General features: G+C 39.7%; 1 protein-coding gene across 5 annotated transcripts in view; it reads left to right on the top strand.

Annotated features, from left to right (window-relative positions):
* Positions 1-14,299: 14,299 nt before the first annotated feature.
* The window catches only part of FBXO25 (F-box protein 25), a 31,182-nt gene continuing 25,822 nt past the window's right edge, over positions 14,300-19,659 (top strand). The window contains exons 1-2 of one of the 5 annotated variants that reach the window (XM_062488523.1): positions 14,300-14,322; positions 17,207-17,350. In XM_062488523.1, the coding sequence (XP_062344507.1) occupies positions 17,214-17,350 (137 nt within the window). In that variant the 5' untranslated portion in view covers positions 14,300-14,322; positions 17,207-17,213. Of the gene's footprint in view, positions 14,323-17,206; positions 17,351-18,924; positions 18,928-19,509; positions 19,526-19,659 lie in introns of those variants that run through there. The other 4 variants (XM_062488526.1, XM_062488527.1, XM_062488524.1 and 1 more) reach the window with 4 other exon arrangements.

Genomic DNA, 19,659 nt, shown 5'->3' on the forward strand with positions numbered 1-19,659 from the left:
CCCTTAAATAGTTCATTATATTCTTTGAAAATCTAGTGTTCTCATTTACTGTAGAAGTTGTATTACGAATATTAAATCTAGACTCCTCTTGTGGAATGTTAAACACCATTGAGAACCTGGCAATGAGAAAGACATATTAAGAAAAATTATCTAAACCAACAAACAGTGAGGACAGGGAATGTTTCCCTGAGCAACTGGGAAGTCCTGTCCATGATATCTCCCAAACATGGTATCTCAAGTACATCAGGTAAGAAAAAGGAATTGCCAGAAAGTCACATCCTTCTCTTCCTCTGCACTGACTAATGATACCAACCAAACCAAAAGATTTAGACCACTGTAACAGAAGTGCAGCAGTGACCTCTCCTCCCGAATTAACAGTACAATTTAATCTTGCTGCAGTGTTTCAGTGAGTTTTTTTCCAATTAAATGAGTCATGCAGCATAATGTCACTACAACTCAGTAGAAGAACTGCAAATGAGAGCTTTATTCTTATATTCTGCAAATGTGTTTCATGACAAAAGAAAACTGCTCTTAAACTCTGTGCACACAACAATCTGTTGAGGAAGTTGAGGAGCAAAGGAGGGGGCCTGTGACCATCAGACTTTCTGTAACCATCCAGCCAGTAAAAGCAACATAAAACCTTTGTTTAGATTGATAAACTTCTAATAAATACTCTTTCATGGAAGGTCAGATTCTAACTCGGAGTAAATACAAGTTTTCTAGTAGATTTAAATTAGTTTCTCTAGGTTTTATATCTTGATAGAGGAAATGTGGTACTTTAAACATGCTTTATTTTGTTTTAATTTCATTCAAAATCTAAAATAATTTCTGGGATTGTCCTTCATTTAATTCCTTGAATAAAGTTTACTTTCACTGGTTGACAGTCCAGTATTTGTAATGTATACTGTTGCCATCTAGTGTCAAAAACCCAACAGTGGATTTAATGTTCTATTTCCCAATTTTTAGGAGAATAAGCGCATATTTATATGTCTCTACTAATCTTTAAGTTAGTTTGATTTTCTTCTTTCCTCTTTATCAGCTCTTTGTGATAAAGGCCATCCAACTCCTACCATGTCTACTGCATATCTTTTCCAAGGTCAGCTAGAAGGGATCTGTGCTTTAACTTCAGTTCTGTTGGGCCACTTAGGCATGGTACAGTACTTGGGAGCTATGGTGAGAACTGAAATTGTTCCCCAAAAGCTGCAGGGAATATGGGATGTCCTGCAGGAGAATGAAAGGTGATCCCAGAGGGAATGAATCTCATCTAACTAGGCATAATCATAATATAGACATTTATCTTAAAGTTCGCTCCACAGTTATTGTAAAGACACTGGTACTTTTGGGGAGGAATTCATCTCATTCTAAAGCAGAAGAATAAAACAGGTCAAATTACTGATGTGTTTCAAAATTGTCTGCTTTCCTATGCTCCCCAATTACATTGCCAGCATCAGGTAGCAAACTCAGGTGAACACATCTGAACTAGAGATGGCCAAAGGTGGATGAGATGAATCTTGCTTTATCTCACTATCATAAGGTCTGAAAAGAATGTACTAACTGTCAAAATTTGGAATTTAGCCTGTCTTTTAAATAGCCCTGTTTGAATATTCCTTACAAGTAGTAATGAGATTTTCCACAAGTTATGTGCTTGCTGTCACTGATGGCAGCTAGTATCCTTTAAATCTTTTCTAATCATTTCAAGAGGTCGACAGAACACTGGAGAAAGGAGGACAATTTGATTACAAAACTGATTAAAGTGAAGATACAGCAAAGCTGCCAAGACAATCTCTTTAGGCCTGGAAACTCAAAACACAGTCCAACACAATAATTCATCATAATGGCGGGTAACTGAAGAATGGGGATCCAGTTGTGGTATTTTCCTGTAATATTTAGAAAGGCAGCAGGATGTTTTTTGGTTTTAGTTTTGTTTTAAGGCAACAGTTTTAATAGATTTGAACCTACATTAAAAGAGAAATTTTGGCTTTTCCTAGTCCACTGGACTCTTGCCACTGATTTCATTGGGATCAGGACTGCATTTTCAGTATTGCTGCTGCCTACTCTTATCAAGGAGCTAATACCTATGGAGCACATCAGCTCATGAAGGAGCATATGAGGTGAAAGCTTAAGTCAAAAGAGACTCTTGGAAAGAGTAAGATTCAAGAAATGTGCGACATTTTCCTCTCTTTTCTGTCAAGCGTTCCTGTCTGACTATTAAATGTACACTCCCAGAACTCATAATTCCTGTGATTCTCCCCACATGTGTTGAAATTTCTGTTAATGCAGTTAGCTCTCCTTCCATATGGCACAGCAGTGACACTTGGTTGCTGTGATTAACTCTGAGCTTTGGCTGGGAAGGTAAATGAAAAGGCATGCTTTCTGCTGAAGCAATTTGCCAGTGAAGTACTGCAAGCCATATGTTTCTCTATCTTCTTCCAAATATTTGTGCTGATGTTGCTAGAAGGCGATGTCATCCAAGGAAAAGGAGATGCATGATAGATGGTGCTGTGGTAGATTACTAAAAGCATGCAGCACTTGCCTAATTCATTTTAGTCTCCAAATTCAGTGCTTTACAACCACTGATGCTGCTGCCACTAGAATTCATCAGATTATTCCTCCCACAAGCAGGACTGCTGCTTTGTGGTGTCCATTCCCTTCTTGGTAGTGTTGGAAGCTGTGAAGATTTTGCTCTCTATCTCCTGATTGATATTATGCTCAAAGCAGGTACATCTACATAAAATTTTAAATAAATAAATAAATAGATCAGTGGTTGGCTCTCCTTTAAATTATATGCACGTCCTCAAGAAAGGTTAAATAATTGCGAATTGGTTTTAATTCAGTAATTTATTTTGAAATTAAAACAAAATTAATTTCCCAGACTGGCACAGACATCTGAAAAACAACAGCATCGGGGACCAGTCTTCACTCTGACAAATTCTGGCTGAAATTACTGAGCCCAGTTCACCTCACAGACGTAACCTCTACAACACCACTTTATTACTGCCATGGGATTAATACTACCTAAACCAGACAGTTTCTATAACAAGCATGTAACTGACTACCAAAGGAATAAGCATTCAAAATAGTAGTTACATCCAGATAAAACTTCATCTGTCACTATAATAACTCAACCTAGTCCAGCTTTAAGGGCTAAAAAACCACTTTCCCCTGATCCTCTTATCTCTACTATGCCAAAAACATTTTGTACAGATCCAAATTCTGCAGCTGAAAGATCTAGCATCAAAGTTATAAATTACTCTCATTTTTTATTTAATTAAATGACCATGCTATAAAATAGAGACACAAAAATAGTACATGCCATGAATTTATGTTTTAGAACTGTCAGCAAATTCAATCAGGAAATTACCTCCTCAGTATAAATGAACACAGGAAAGCAATTAACTGTTTTTAATTTAGCATCAACAAATTGTAATATCTTTCAGACAGGTAAATCAGAATTATGTCCTAATTTTAATAATCTATAGGCAGCTGCTCTGTCCTCCCAAAGTTGAAGAATTAATGTAAGGGTAGAGGTTAACAGCAGTAATTATTAGTACAATCATAAACATGTTCCTTTAAGCATATTGATTGAAATGAAGTAGATGCCACAGAACAGAATTCTACAGGGTGCAATCCTGCTGCCATTACCTAGACAAAATTCATTTCAGCATCAGCACTTTTCACAACTGGTGACATCACAGAACTGGACGTGACTGAGCTATCTTTAAACAAATTAGCTGCATTTTTAAACAAACTGGCTACACCTTTACTGTACTTTACAGAGTGGTCTAAATTCCATTTATCTCTAAGACCTACTGCTAGTGATGAGGAGTGACTACTAACCTCCCCCATTTCATGGCAGTGTGGAAACACTCATCAGGTACCAGTTTGTTTTCTCAAAGGTCCTAGAGGATGATCTAGATGTTAAACACCATCCAAAGAGCTGAGACTGGCCACAGTGTGAGGAGATAGCACCAGCCCATGGCACCCTTTCTGTGAGGTCAGAACTGCATCCTCCACAGAAGCCATAAAGTAACTGAAGGAGATGTGCCCACAGCTCCCTCTGAGTGAGCACGAGTCCCCTGGCTTTTGCCAAGAGCAGCGTGGGACTTCAACTGCCTGAGACCTACAAAACTGAAGAAAGAAGCAGAAGAAATGGAAGGGAAAAAGAGAGACACAATGAAATGTGATTTCTATTCTGTTCTCAGGGTTTTAAAGACATTCAGCCATCCTTTTGGTACGGACAGGCAATCATTGCTGCAGTAAATGTTATGTTTATTTAACCAGGGTGCTTGCAGGAGAAAAACATCCAAGTGATTCTTGAATCTAGCTCATGGGATAACTGTACACCTAGTTATGTAATGTCAGCCTAAATAGCATTTCCAATGCTATCAGCAAGACTACTCACATTGTTTGTTGGTATTCGCTAGCACAGATTTCCAACTTGAAAGGCACATTGATCATTTCCTGCTGTTTCTCTAGTCTAATACATGTGTTAATGAGGCAGTTTTGTCTTAACAGGTCTCAAAAATTATTTAATTAATTGCATATTGCTTGTGTTCAAATAATATATTAATTAAATCTATGTGTCTTCCAGGCCTATGAGCTTCTGAAAATGCCTGTTAAATTTAAAGGCAATCATCCTTTTTCTTTAAAATGCACCAGGAAAAAAAATTCCTATCCACAAGGCCTTTGACTGTTTTGTAAAAATTCCTATCTACATCTATAAATTTTATGTTTAAGATATCAGCAAAATCATAATGAAAATTTCAAAACAGTGCATGAAGAAATGTACACTCAGAATTAGTAATTCTAAACCTCTCTGAGAACTGGTTAGATGGACTTCCAAGGAGTTCTGCTCTGTGTAATAGAATAGTCCCAAGAACTCTGCAGATATCTATCTGTGAGTGAATAAAATATTACTTCTGTTTCTCCCTTATCAGGGAATAAACAAAACACCAAGAAAACAAACCTGAAATTTGCTCAGCTTTTTTTCATGACTGTTTTTTGTACTGACAGTCACTGAATTTAACTACAAAGTTTGGAATTGTAGTTGTGTAATATGCAGTTGCTTTTCTTCCATATAAGCAAGCCTGATTAATTTTCTGTGAAATAAAAGTCAAAATCCTCCTTGACTCCCCTGGGACTTGGGTGGCACTTCAGGCTGTAATACAAAGTGATGCTTATATTAATGCAGTCAGAAGAGATCAATTGCAGGAGATAGAGCTTACTGGACAATCTCACCCCCTCCCCCCAAAAGGATTCTTTAGCAGGAAATGTGAATTTAGGAATTATAATTACATGGTGAGCAAGGCTATGAATAATAATCATAAAAGTATATTGTGCTCCTATTTCACAAAATATATTACTTTCTAAGGCTTTCTCTGTTTAGTGCTTCCAAAGGGAACTCTTTGCTGCCACAGATCACAGTGGATTTAAAATTATGAGGACTGCTAATAATGAGGTGCAGAATGACTGACCATGCACTAATCTCTGATAGACTTTTGAGTAGTTAAATTAGTTGTAAATATACAATATATGAAGCATAGATTATACAGTAACCTCTATAACAGTCAACAAACAGCTTTTTGTTTTGTTCATTAGAATCACTGTATTTGTATTTTTCCATTAAAAGATAAAATTATTCTAAACCCATCACTCCAATACCAATTTACCAACTAAAGGTTCTGACAGCTTACTTGTTGTTTCATCTCTGGGTCAGACTGATAGTCCATTGATGTCACTCTCATTCAGCAGTACTCTAAATTACTCTATTGAAAACATAGAGCATTATGTTATTTATAATCAAAACTTATTTCTAAAAAAAAAGTCTAATATGCACGCCTGCATGTACACAAAGACTAGATAAAAACATTAATTTCCAGTTGCTGGTAATGGTGCATTTTAAATATGACAGTTACTCCTCTGGCCCAGGCCATGGACAGCCTGATCTCAAGCTGAATCTCCAAGGTCTTTGAAGAGAAAACCATCCTAATTCAGAACCTCCTGAGAAAGGGGAGTGGAAATGTGGTATTTCAAAGTCCCTACAGGACACCTGCAAGGAATGAAAACATACAGTGAATGCAACCGTTTGTCTGTCACTGTTGATAACACTGCTGAAAATTGCTTAAATGTAAGACTTGGGAATTGAAACTTACTAAAACCTCAATAAACTAAACATTCAGTTCAACATGCACAAATCTACCAGAGAAAGACTTCTAGCAAGAGTGGAAGATTTTCCAGTTCTGAAAAATAACATAGGTACAGTATAAAAATTGTTGAAGTAAGAAAAGCTTGTTATAGACATTTCTGTGGAGTATGCTATGCCAGTGGAAAGAAAGACACTTTGACTTTAAGGGACTTTAATCACAATTTTTATTGTACAAGACTTTTCTTTTTCCTTACTATGCATTTGCAGTTTGCTTGAAAAAAAACCAAAAAACAAACAAAACCAAAAAACAACAAACAAACAAACAAAAACAAATAAAAACATAAACAGGACATTTTGTAATCCAGAAACTGAGTTCTTTGATATCACTGATCTCAAGTGCAGTAGCTGGAGTGTAACTTGACTTACTAAAGTTGAGATTCTGCATCCCATGTAGATGAAACAGTGTTATGGTTTCAAGCCCACCTGGAGGTGAAACACCACATAGCCACCTCACTCAAACCCCCTTCTCTTCCCCCCGCCCCCCCAAACCCTAGCTGAAAACAAGACATTCAAATGTGTTTATTAGCTTCCATTAAAATTTTGATAAATCAGAATTTTCAGTTCTGATTCAGTTCTCCCACTTCCATAAACCACAACATAAATTGACACAATTATTATTTATAGGTGTGTCATTCTGTATAAGCAAAACCTAAGTAAACTTCAGGGTAGGGTTTTTTTTTAATTTCAACGTGCTTTCTTTTTTATTTCCTCACTGGTCAGCTTTATCACAATAACATTGCTGTTATATCAGATACAGCTTCTTCTACTGAGGTAAAGACAGTTACTGATAGCACTAGTAATTATGTTTGGGTTTATGTTATTCCATTAAACCATGTGTATCATAAATATAGCTAAATGGGACCAAAGCATCCTATGGACAGATGTTTTAATTATGAGTAGATATACAAAAGAAGGTCTGTAGGGAATTTAATTCTGCTTCAGACCACTTCTCCAAGGTCATTTTTAATTCTTAGCATATCTTTCCACATTCTTAGAGGTCTTGCCAATTTCCTACTACCTACCAATTTAACATGCATACACTTCATTCTGTATTCTGGCTCACTACAGAGGTCATATCAGTATTGGATTTTTCCACTAGAAGTTAAAGTCACATTTACAAATTATAATTGATAGGCTTTAGTTTTCATTTTTTTAAGAATAGTCACAGTATTTGCTCTTTTGCAATTCTGTCACACTTCTCCAATCCTCTGTATGTTTTCCATAAAAATGCTAGTATTTTTAAGATTGGTTACTGGCTATGTAACTCGATTTATCAGGTTCAGCCAAACTAATAAGCACCTAATTTCTCTAAACGTTCCAGCTATCTTTCTCTTTCAAACCCTGTTTTTCTCCGTCTTTGTCTTTGGAAATTTACCCTTTTCAACTAGCAGTTCTGTTGCCATCTCCTTTGGCTGTGCATCGTAGCAAACACTTTTAGCTGAGCATTTTACAATGTATAATTTTGTAGAATAGCAGACTGATAGTTTACTTCTTTTCTTGCCCTTCTAGCTACATCTACTAGTTTGCATTCGGTTCCCTGCAGTCAGATTCACCTATATCATATATGCTGATTAAGCTTCCCTTCCTATACTGATGAAACTTCTCTGTGAAATTAGATTTCTTTGCTCCAATTCTTCCTGTGAGAAAAGCCAACAGAAACAAGAGAGAAAAAGAACTTCTTTCCTTCAACAGTTAGATATCTTCTCATTTACACATGAATTGTATATCTATCTCAATTATTACAAGATTGTCTTCCGTTTTGATCCATATTTTCCTTGAGTTCTATGTCCCCAGCTTTTGCTGCAGAAATCACTTTCTCTTAGGAACATATTTGAAACCACTAAACCAAACCAATGTACAGGTTCTATGAATGCATACAACTATAGTGAAAACAGATGGTAATGTATCAATATTGAAAGTCTCCTTCTAAAAATTGGTGTTTTTTTTCTGATTAAAGGTTTCAAAAAGATTAGAAAACTCTCACCATTCTTCATTGCCATAAAAGCAATGAACCATATTTTGATGAGTAATTTCTTGTAAATTTCTATACCTTGGACTGCCATGAAATTCCAGCCCACACTGCAAATTTCTAAAGAAATTAATTTTCTTTCTTAGTTATCTTTCTCTAAAATAGGCAAACAGATATTTCTTGAAAAATGAACATTTATTTTCCAAACCATCGTTTTTACCTCATATTTCCCCCATCACAAACGAGTTAGGTGCAGTATCCAACCTGCTGTTGATAAAATGGTCCAATTTCTGTTTGTGTCCCAGGGCTTTCAATTAAAGATTTGTGTCAAGATTATGGTACATGCTCTTTTTCAAATTGTTTCTCTGGACTTATCTAAAATCATTTTTTTTTTACTGCCACGCTGTAAGTTCTTCTGTTTCTGCCTTAATGTTATTTCCCAGCAAAGTGTTACTGAGTTTTTCCTCAGAGTAATTACTAGTTTTCAAAATTCTTTCCCCTCTACTATACAGTGCTTGTTCCAATTAAAGTAAATCTGTTTTTACATTCAACAGAGAATTATTATAAAGTACATCTTCCATATCAAAATTCTGCAACCAACATTGATTTGCAAATCTGCCAAAGACAAACACTTTTCTGAGTGCAATCATTAATAACCCACTGTATATCTGTGAACCCTTTTTCCCCCACGAAGCTCTTATAAGGTGTTTCTGTCCATCAATTCTTTCCATTCCCCACGCTCTTTGGAGAGCAATCTGCCTGATGGTATCACATCCCTGTGGACTGGGAGGTTGAGAGGGGTGACAAGGCAGGGGCTGTGCCTGTCAGAGCCTCCCTGCATAAGGCAAGTGGGTGGTGGCTGGGTTCAGCCAAGAGTCGAGATCAAGGGGTAAGGCAGGTTCAGGCAGCTCCAAGGTCAAGCTGGGAAGCCAACCTGCAGGTCTAGGCAGGAGCCCAGCTCAGCAGGCTGCTGGGACAAGCCAGTCTGGTTCCCTGGCACTGTCAGCAGCCTCTCTCACATTCCCAGCAGGAAAGGGGCTGCACCACTGCTGAGCTGGACCTGGTCCTCAGCAGCCAAGCCTTCAGGAAGAGAGGTGTTGTCTTTAATACACTTAATTATTTATCCTCTTACATTAAGGAGAGTAATGAACCTAGTGAAGGAAGAGTGGTAGCATTACCTCTTGTTTTCCCAGTATCCATGGTAAGTATTTAAGAAAAAAACTATGCCAGCCACAAAAGAAATTTCTCAAGAACTGTGTAATACACTGAAAAATACTCATTAAGTAATATCTGGGATAATGAAGCTTTTCTCTAAGTTTAGATTTTTTTTTTTTACAGGTTGGTAGTTTTTTCTGAAAAATGAAACTATAAGAAACTGACTCCTTAGAAAAAGGACAACTTCTTGAACTATGTGTTCTCCATTTTTTCTTTTTTTACTTATGAGTTTCATCTTCATTATTCTCATGAGTTTCCTCCTGCTTTCTAATGATTTTATTGCTCCTTCATCACTTTCCTATTTCTTTTTGTTAGCATTAAATGTTGCTAAGTAACTGAATCAGGCTGCTGTATTACTTGCCAGAATATCCTGTCTTTTGAAATATGCGTAGAGATTATTCGGCAAAATGAAAACTACTCTCCCAAAGGAAAGAAGGCCATTTACATCTATCACAACTCTCATTTTTAGATGAAAAAATTGGGAGAGATTCCTACAAACATATTATATATAAACATAAACACATATAAACCTTCCTACAATGCATGTTTCCAGACCAAAAAGTTAAGGAAATATGAACCTTAATGAAAAGGTGCTTTATGTGATCCATGAGATTATACTAAACCTCACCAAATAACATCAGTTTTGCTTTGAATAAGGTATCTCAGATCTTACATGCAACTGTTATTTTAAAGTAAAATAGCTTGGCTTCAGTGTAACCTCATTTAAAGAATTCACCTTTGCTGTGAATTATTAAAAAGAAATCATAATTTAAGCAATTTAATAGCAAAAAATGGGAAATAGGAATTCACCATTTTATTGGGGTCTCCTAATTTCATGGTAATGTGGCAACAATCTAGTGTCTCATCTATATGCACCTGCAATCACCAGCAAGGGTAACTATCCAAATTGCAAAACCCATCTGGGTTTAATGAAATTTTCACTTTAAAATCTCTCAAAAACAATCAGAAGCTCTAACAGCCACACTACAGATCAGTTTGCTCAATTTCCACTGAGAAGGTTTAAACTTCTTTAGTATGAAATAAAACATAATAGAAGGCTGTGACACCAGAATAAGAAAACTACCATAGAACTTTATAAAGAATGTCTGAAATGGAATAGTGTCAATCAATATTACATTATTCAAGAACTACTCGAGCTGCTACATGTTGATCAGAATGGTCTTAAAGGCTTCCACATTCCATTATTTTACATCTTGAAACCCCCCTAAAGTGAACAACATGCTTTCTTTTGTATGCTTTTTAACACAGACATGCATTACCCATAAAAAATTTAAAATAGATTTCTCAGTATTTGATGAATTTTTTATAGTTCAGAGCATGGACTCTCAAGATAGCAGCTATTCTTAACATGGAAATATTTCTAAATTTCTTCATTTGACAATTTATCATATTTTGTTACAAAAACAGCAGATGGAAAGGTATCATAAACATTAAAGAGTAGAATTACTTCACAAACACTATATAACAAAATGACTTGGGTTTTGAAGTACAGAGAAAGTATACTTGCAAGAGAGGATGGCTCAGTAGTAACTCTGGGCAATAATCACTTTGCATCTGCTCATTGGTTAATCAGAAGATTTTTAAACATTTGGAATGAAACCACATATACATAAAGTCTTGTAATAAGTGGCTCTTTACTAAAAAATAAATTTTAAATCACATTTTTCCAGCTCCCTCTATTGTATAATTAATATAAATATGCTGAAGCCAGCAAGTGAAATATTACAATAGCTGGGCATGAGTAGCAGCAAATATGCAGGAAAGAGAGTTGTCTCGGAAAATCCAATTACTTATGTGTCTCAGCCATTAATAACTTTATTAAATTTGAAGCACAAGTCAAAGAGTGTGACTCCTAAGCTGGGAAGACACACTTGTCCTTGTCCTTTTAGGACCTATAGCAGAAAAAGCGAAAAAGTCTAGAAGCATATGACTGGCTCTGTTTCTTCCTTCCCCACGGTTTCCACCCTAAACTGTGAGATGCTCAAGCAGGGTGTTGTCGCCCAGCTGGGCTGATAGCAGCAGGTGTGCCCAGCAGGCTGAGGAGGAGATTCTGCCCCCCTCTGCTCTCATGGAGCCCCTCCTGGCGCCCTGCACTCTGGGGACAGAGAAGGGCCAAGGAGATGCTCAGGGGGCTGGAGCAGCTCTCCCACAAACACTGGCTGAGAGAGCTGGGGCTGTTCACTCGAGAGAAGGCTCCAGGGAGAGAGACCTTCTACAGCATCCAGTAAATGAAGAAGGCCTACAAAGAAAACACAGAGAGGTTTTTTACAAGGGTGTGTGCTGATAGAGAAAGGGGGAATGGCTTTAAACTGAGAGAGGGTAGGTTTAGATTAGATGCTAGGAAGCCGTTCTTCCCTGTGAGCCTGGTGAGCCACTGTCACAGGCTGCCCACAGAAACTGTGGATCCTCCATCCCTGGAATTGTTCAAGACCAGGCTGCGTGAGGCTTTGAGCAACCTGGTCTAGTGGAAGGTGTCCCTGCCCATGGCAGGGTACTGGAAATAGATGATCTTCAAAGATCCTTTCCAACCCAAACCATCCTATGATATTAGGAAGTGTGGTGTGCTCTCTCACTCCTCCTCTTCCAGCAGGACAGGGGGGGAAAAAATGAAAAAGCCCATGGGTCTGGATAATGACGGAGGGATTATCCACCAATTCTCATCACAAGTAAACCAGAATCAACTTGGGGATGATTAATTTAATTTGCTGTGAATTAAAAATTGAGTCTTTTTAAAACAGCACTGTGAGAAATAGAAACAAAAATAAAAGCACCTTTTTGTCAACTGCCTTTTTTTCCAGCCTCAATTCCACTCTTTGTTCTTGACTTTTCTGCCACCTCCTCTCCTCCACAAGTGACACAGGGAGATGGGAAACTGGGGCTGGGGTCCATTCATACTGCTTTGTCTGAGCCACTCCGTTTTCATGCTGCTTCCCTGCCCCAGCATGGAATTCCTCTCACTGTACAGAGTCCTCCACAAACTGCTCCAATGTGAGCACTTCCCAAAATACTGCATTTTTTCAAGAACTAATCTCCTGGTTAAGGTCTTTCAGGGTTTTAATGCTGCTTACCCCTCAGGTAAACACAACTACAGCATATTTTTGAACTGCATCACTTTTGGATTTGATGTTTCACTCATGAAGCTCTGCTAGTAAAATCCTGCCTGCCCTAGAGGAGCAGCCCCACCAGAGCGATGAGGTAACTCAGTGTCTGTCCACACACCACAGGATACCTCAAAGACAGAAAATATAGAAGGATCCTAGAGACAAAAGGATTTTTTTTGCCACATCAAGAAGGAATTTTGTAGCAAAAACCACAAAACAAACAAACAAAAACCCCCCACCTTTCATGGTCTGGACAAGGAGATTGACATGTTCCTGGCAGAGTAGTGGTGTAGAATTTTTTATATTGACTCACATAATTTTTCAGTGTGGGGATGGGAAACTTTCCAATCAGGCAATGGCAGAAAGAGTGCTCTATGGCCTCTGGCTGTGCAAAGGCAGCACCTGTATTTGTGCCATGCCATGCCTGTATTTGTGTCAGGATAATGGGGTCTTAAAAAAAGATTTGGGCATTCAACTTTTTTTCTGTCTTCAGGAAAAGAAAGGAATCCTGTCTCTAGTTTAATTATTAAAAGTAACATATTAAGAACACAATGAATCCCAGACCAAAAATAACTACTCATGTAAGTTTTTCAAGACCAAAGACAGGAAAGAAGCCCCTCCAGTCTGAATCTTTACTGAATTCTGTGTTGTCATGACACAGGAATTATTTCATAAGCTCATAAACTCAATTTTCTTATAATTAGCATAAAGACTAAGGACTGCTTCCCTGTGGGGACAAGTTGCAGTAATTGCAATATTGTCAATCCCAAGCATTCAAATAATTAAAATAATAAAGCCTTTTTCTATAGCACAAAATTTATGGTCAAATACAATGTTTGAAAATACTACTTTAATTTTACTATTAATGCCTTGGCTTTTTTTTTTTTAATAGTTTTCTTCACATTCAAACAGGAGAAAACAACTAATTTTGGGTGAAATCTGGAATGCTTATACAATCATATATTAATGATTTAAAGTTTTGGGAAACAAGGTCCTCCATAAACTTGGTTTCCCAGGCACACTGGGAAGAGGAGCACGCTGGGGGACGAGGGGACACCGGGCAGGTGCCACGGAGGGGCGGTGTCACACCAGGGAAACGTGGGGTGCTCAGAGCACAGCTGGGCACACCGGAACACGGGGACACACCGGGACACGGGGTCACACCGGGGGTGTCCCCAGGGGTCACACCGGGGGGGGGGGTCACACGGGGTCACACCGGGGGTGTCCCCAGGGGTCACACGGGGTCACACCGGGGGTGTCCCCAGGGGGTCACACGGGGTCACACGGAAGGATCCCCAGTGGTCACACGGGATCACACCAGGGGGTCCCCAGGGGGTCACACAGAAGGATTCCCAGTGGTCACACGGGGTCACACCGGGGGTGTACCCAGGGGGTCACACGGGGTCACACCGGGGGTGTCCCCAGGGGTCACACGGGGTCACACCGGGGGTGTCCCCAGGGGGTCACACGGGGTCACACCGGGGGTGTCCCCAGGGGTCACACGGGGTCACACCGGGGGTGTCCCCAGGGGCTCACGCCCCGCCCCTCGCGCTCCACACGCCCCGCTCCCGCCGACCAAAACATTGGCACGTGCACTCCCCCGGGCGCCTGTCACGTGACGCGGCCGGGAGGAGACGACCCCGCCCCGCAGCGCCAATGGCGGCGCGCGCTGCCGGGTAGCAACAAGCGCGGCGGGCGGTGGCCAATCAGCGCGGCGGGGGCGTGGCCAGCGCGGCCCATGGTACTTCCGGCAACAGCCGCGGGCCCTGGCGGAGCGTCGGGCGGGGAGCGGCGGGGACGGCTCCGGGGAGGTGAGCGGGGCCCGGCCGGCAGAGGGGTCGGGAGGGCGCGTGTGGGGCAGTGTGTGTGAGCCCTGTTGACCCGGGGGGTTGGGGCTGAGTGTGGGCAGTCGTGGATTTGAGGGGTCTGGGGCTGGCTTTTAAGGGCATGTGGAGCTGGAGGTGTTAAAAGTCAGGGTGGCCGGATGGGTCTGGGGCGAGGAACTGGTGGGCAGCACTGAGGGTCTGGAGGGAGGCGTGTGGAGCCTGCCTGGACCAGTAGGGTGTTGGGATCTCATTAGGTTGTGTAAGGATGGGAGCTTCAGTGCCTTCGCTAGGGGCGCATCCTGCCTCACAGATCTGCTGGCCTTCCACGGTGGGATTCCAAGGTTGGTGGATGAGGTCGTACGGGGTCACACCATGACTGGTGTAATTTGCCTGAACTTATGGAAAGTATCTGACACTGTCCCATGCAAATTCCTTGTCATTAAGCTGGAGAGACATGATTTGACAGATGGACTTCTGGGCAGATAAGGACCTGGCTGGGTGGTCATCCTTAAAGAGTTGCAGTCGACCGCTCTATGTCCAAGTGGAGATGAATGCCACAGGACATTCTTGAGGGGTTGGAATTGGGAATGGGCCTGTTTAATATCCTAGCTGGGAACATGGACAGTGGGATTGAGTGTATCCTGTGCAAGTTTTTGATGGCTCCAAATTGTGTGGTGCATTCAACAAGCTGGAGAGAAGGGATGCCATCCAGAGGGACCCTGACAGGACAGAAATGAGTGTGTGCAAACCTTACGAAATTCAACAAGGCCAAGTGCTAGGTTCTGCAGCTGGGTCATGGCAGTCTGAAGCGCAAGTACAGGATGGCTGGAGAATGGATTGAAAACTGCTTTGAGGAGAGGGACTCAGGACTGTTGGTTGACAAGGAGCTTGACATGAGTCAGCAATGTGCCCTTGCAGCCCAGTAAAACCAAAGGTATTGTGAGCTGCACCAAAAGTAGTGTGGCCAGTGGATCGAGGGAGTTATTCTGCCCCTCTGCTCTGCTCTCCTCATATACCACCTCCAGGGTTGCATCCAGCTCTGGGATCCCCACCATAGGAAGGCTGTGAACTTGCTGGAGAGAGTCCAGAGGAGGGCTGGAGCACCTGTCCTACAAACACAGACTGAGAGAATTGGGATTGTTTAGCAAGGTGAAGAGAAGGCTTTGGGGAGACCATTGGAGCAGTCTTCCAGTATTTTAAAAGGGGGCTACAGGAGAGCTGGAGGAAGACTTACAAGGGCATGTAGTGACAGAACAAGGCAGAATGGCATCAAACTGAAAGAAGGTAGGTTTAGGTTATGTTTCAGTAAAAAGTGAGAGTGATGAGGCACTGGCACAGGTTGCCCAGAGGAGTGGTGGGTATTTCATCCTTTTTAGTGTTCAAAGCCAGGTTGGATGGGGGCTCTGAGCAACCTGGTTTAGTGGAAGGTATCACCCAGATTGGAACCGGATGATCTTTAAGGTCCCTTCCAGCCCAAACTATTCTGTGATAAAGACATCAGTATGAAGGGAGTACAAAACAACTTGTTGTGGTTCATATTATTCCTAGGAAGCAGTAAAAGGATTGGAAAACCAGATGGGCATGAATAAAGTTTGTTGCAACTGGGGGAAGGGAACCTTGGAAAAGGTTCTTATTAGGAGCAGTGGAAAGCTGAGTTATTAGTAGGAAGGGGACTTTAGTCAATCCCAAGGCCTAGGCAATTCACTTTGTTTTACATGCCATACAGATCTTTTAAATAAAGAAAAACCCAGCTGGCTCACTCAACCTGTTGTTCTTCTGGCATTTTATCCTTTTCTAACAAATATATTGGACAGATGCTGGTCAAGAACACAAATGTTTAAATAAGTTCATGATGATGTTTACCAATGGGGCCTAATATTTTTTCAAGTTGAAAAAATACTAGAAAATGCATATTTGTTAGGACCAAAGCTGTTACTCTTTTTTATTAACGTGTGTTTAGAGTTTGATAATGCTATCTTCCTTCTATAGCTTGCATGTGAAATCTCTTGTTAAACTAGGGAGCAATATGTTTGTGTCATGAATGGGAAGAAGAGGATAAAACCTGTCAAGGTTATCATCTTCAGAATGTAGAAAACTGCCCAATTCAAATTCTTAATGTGTCAAAAGTGAATCTCACTTTTGAAAAATGGTAGCAGAACACTGTTTGAGTGATATACCTGTGATGACCTGCATCTATTTGTAGGAATTTCTGGAGACATGTCACAGTGGACTTTTTTGCAGTCTCCTTTTGTCCTGGTACCTGCTTAATAGGCTGGCATAGGAGGTGACCCTCAGTAACAACCTAAAAAGATTTTTGGGAACAGTAAAATTCCTTTATCAAAACATCACTACACATTGTACCATAAACCCAGTATTTGTAAGGATTAGAAAAAACAAAAGGAGCAACACTGATTTTTGTGAGCTGTCAATTTCTTTAAAACCATTTATTAGTCACATATAAAAATCAGTAATCTGTTTGATCATGGCAAAGCAGATTACATATAGTGTAATTGATATAATTTCTCTTTTTTTGGTATCATTCGGTTCTTTGACTACCAGGATTCTTTTCCTTGTTCTCCAAAGAGCAGGGAAATCTACCTTTATCTAATAAATGCTGAAAGACAATAAGAACATGATTAAAGAATAAAAAAAATTCTCCTTAAAACACTGAATCTGGTTCTCAAAAGGATCCTCTACAGTGAACTTTGCTCAAGGTGTGTATGTGTGTATATATATATATATATTTATATATATATATATATATATATTTATTTTTTTAAGGCTAAAGAGAAAACTGAGATAATGACAGGAAGTTTTGAAACTTTTAAAAATAAATAATAGACAAAGAATATCTTCTTGCTGCTTATAGCAAAACCATGCCGTTTTTGGGCCAAGACTGGAGATCCCCTGGATGGAGATGGGTTAAAACAGAAGATGGATGGAAAAGATGTGAACCTTTTAGTCCTGCACTTGAGGATGGGAATAATCAGCTGAATGCTATCAGCCACACTGTGTAAGTTTAAAAAAGAAAGTGATTCTGCGTGAATTAATAACAGGTGGGAAGGCAAAATTTAAAATTTCAAAGACTTAATTTCCATTCAGATTACAATTGTTTGTGTAGCTGGTGTCATCTGTATACAAATGCAGTCATGTGTTTTGTTAGTTAGGCAGACAGGAGACTCCTGTAGAGATTCTGTCTTTTGTCACTGCTTTGTGAGTTGCTTATTTGAGGCAGCCAGAACCCTTCTTACCCTTTCAAAAATAATAAAACCTTTTAAAAAACCAAAAAAAAACAAACCCTGTCCCCCAATGCCTGTCCTGTTTAAAGGTAAAAGTGACACTTGTAAATTGCCAGTGCAACAGGCATGTTGAGCTGTTACCTGGAAGTGAATGAAGGCTTTCTGCTGAGTGGGTGTTGGATTAGTTTGTGGCAGCCATAAAATGCCTTTGCTCCAAATATACAATCAGTGGTAGCTTAATGCTCATTCTCTGACACAATATAGGACTGTATGTGCTCCTGTAGGACAAGTGAGAAGGAGCTTAGATAAATAAAGTAAATACTTGTGGCACATGCCCACGGACTGGTGTGATATAAATCGCTTTGTCAAAACAAATTTCTTCACAAAGAAGTAATTATCAGGAATAGCATTCTTGGTCATAAATTCCAGCATAATTTGCTCATAAGGAGGAAAGGGAACATTCAGTGTTTTGTTGTTAGTCCAGTGAATGATAACTCATCTGGTTTAGAGAGGGAATTTACTGGGAAGTTAGGACTAGCTGTAGTCACATACCAGTTTTCTAAATTTGTGAAACAATCTTCAAGGGAGTTATCAAGCAGTGAAGCATTATTATTAAACTTAACATACTGTTTTCTTCATGCCTTTTTTCCTTTTGTGTTCATCTGTCACTGATCTCATTTGGACTTTTTTATCCACAAAGTCTGGCCACTGTGGATACAAAACTTTGTCTGGAAGAATGTTCAGTAAGCCTCCAACATAAAAGTTGCCTTAAATACCTTTGAAAAAAATCTTCTCTTTTCATATCTTTAATAATATAATTGGCAAATTAAGGGAAATCTATTAAGTATTTAGCAACTGTGCAAATTGCTTCAAAAATAAGTAACATAGGTTGCTTAATTAATAGTGTTTGGTAAGTATGAAAGGAATTATTAGTCTTTGTGAATACCATTAAGACTTCTGCTTGTAATTGTGTGTGTGTATAAATGTGTGTATGTATCTTTTCCCCAAAGAGCAAGGTGAGGTATTTTTATTGCTTCTTTGAGCAAAAATACTGGATTGATTTCTTTTTTTCTTTTTTTTTTCTTTTTTTTTTAATTTTTTTTCCTCCGTAGTCTTGGAAGACCCTAGAATTGAACTCTTCTGGAGCCACAAACTGTGGCCTTAATTTTTGATTCTTAATTTTACTTCTGTCTAAAATATATGTTGTTCAAACTCAGGCTAGTGAATTCAAGTTGGTATGTCTTGGCATAGCAGCACTACTTTAAAGTAATTTCACAGCACTTTTAACTTTAGATCTCTAATTGTAACTTGAACTTTTTGTATGCCAGTTAAGTTCTGCTGCTAAAAGGTAGTTAATGTCTATTTGCACAACGTTATGGAGCAGTTTAGGGTGGAAATGACCCCTGGGCATCATCTGGTTGAAACACATACTAAAAGCAAGGCTAGCTGAGACTGTGTTTTGCAGGGCCTTGCCCAGTTCAGCTTTGTGCTTTTCCAAGAATGGAAGTTCTTCTCTGGGCTCCTGTTTTAAGTTCTGTTACTGTCAATGTTATCTTTTTGTTGTTGTTGTACTGTCCTATGTTGTCATTTCTCCCTGCCCTCCTCAGTCTAGTAAGAATTTCTCTTATCACGGATTGTGTCCATTACCACTTGCCCACCTCCTCCAACCTTACAGTCTCACTCCATCTAATTTATAGCTTCATATTAGAAACTTAGAGCAATCAGATGTCCCTCCACCACCAGCTCTTAACACCAAGCAAGGTCAGTTCTCTTACCCTTGTTCTCCAGTACTTTGATGACTCCCCACTGGGGTTGTTCCTGTGGGACAGTGTTTTCACTGTATTGGGGAGCCCCAAACTAGACACTGTAGATAAGTATTCATTCCAAAGATGGATGTTTGCTTCTTTCAGTCTGCATGATACACTTTCAATAGCTCAAAACTGGGTGCAGTTGGCTTAACACAACACAAGGGCACACTGCTGACCTGTTTTCAGCTACTTATCCATAAGACTCCTGCCTCCTTTCCTGCAAAACTGCTTCCTATCCAGCATATACCCAGGCATGGGGTTCTTCTGTGTCATGG

Source organism: Cinclus cinclus, chromosome 3, assembly GCF_963662255.1.
Source record: "Cinclus cinclus chromosome 3, bCinCin1.1, whole genome shotgun sequence".
NCBI classification, from domain to species: domain Eukaryota; kingdom Metazoa; phylum Chordata; class Aves; order Passeriformes; family Cinclidae; genus Cinclus; species Cinclus cinclus.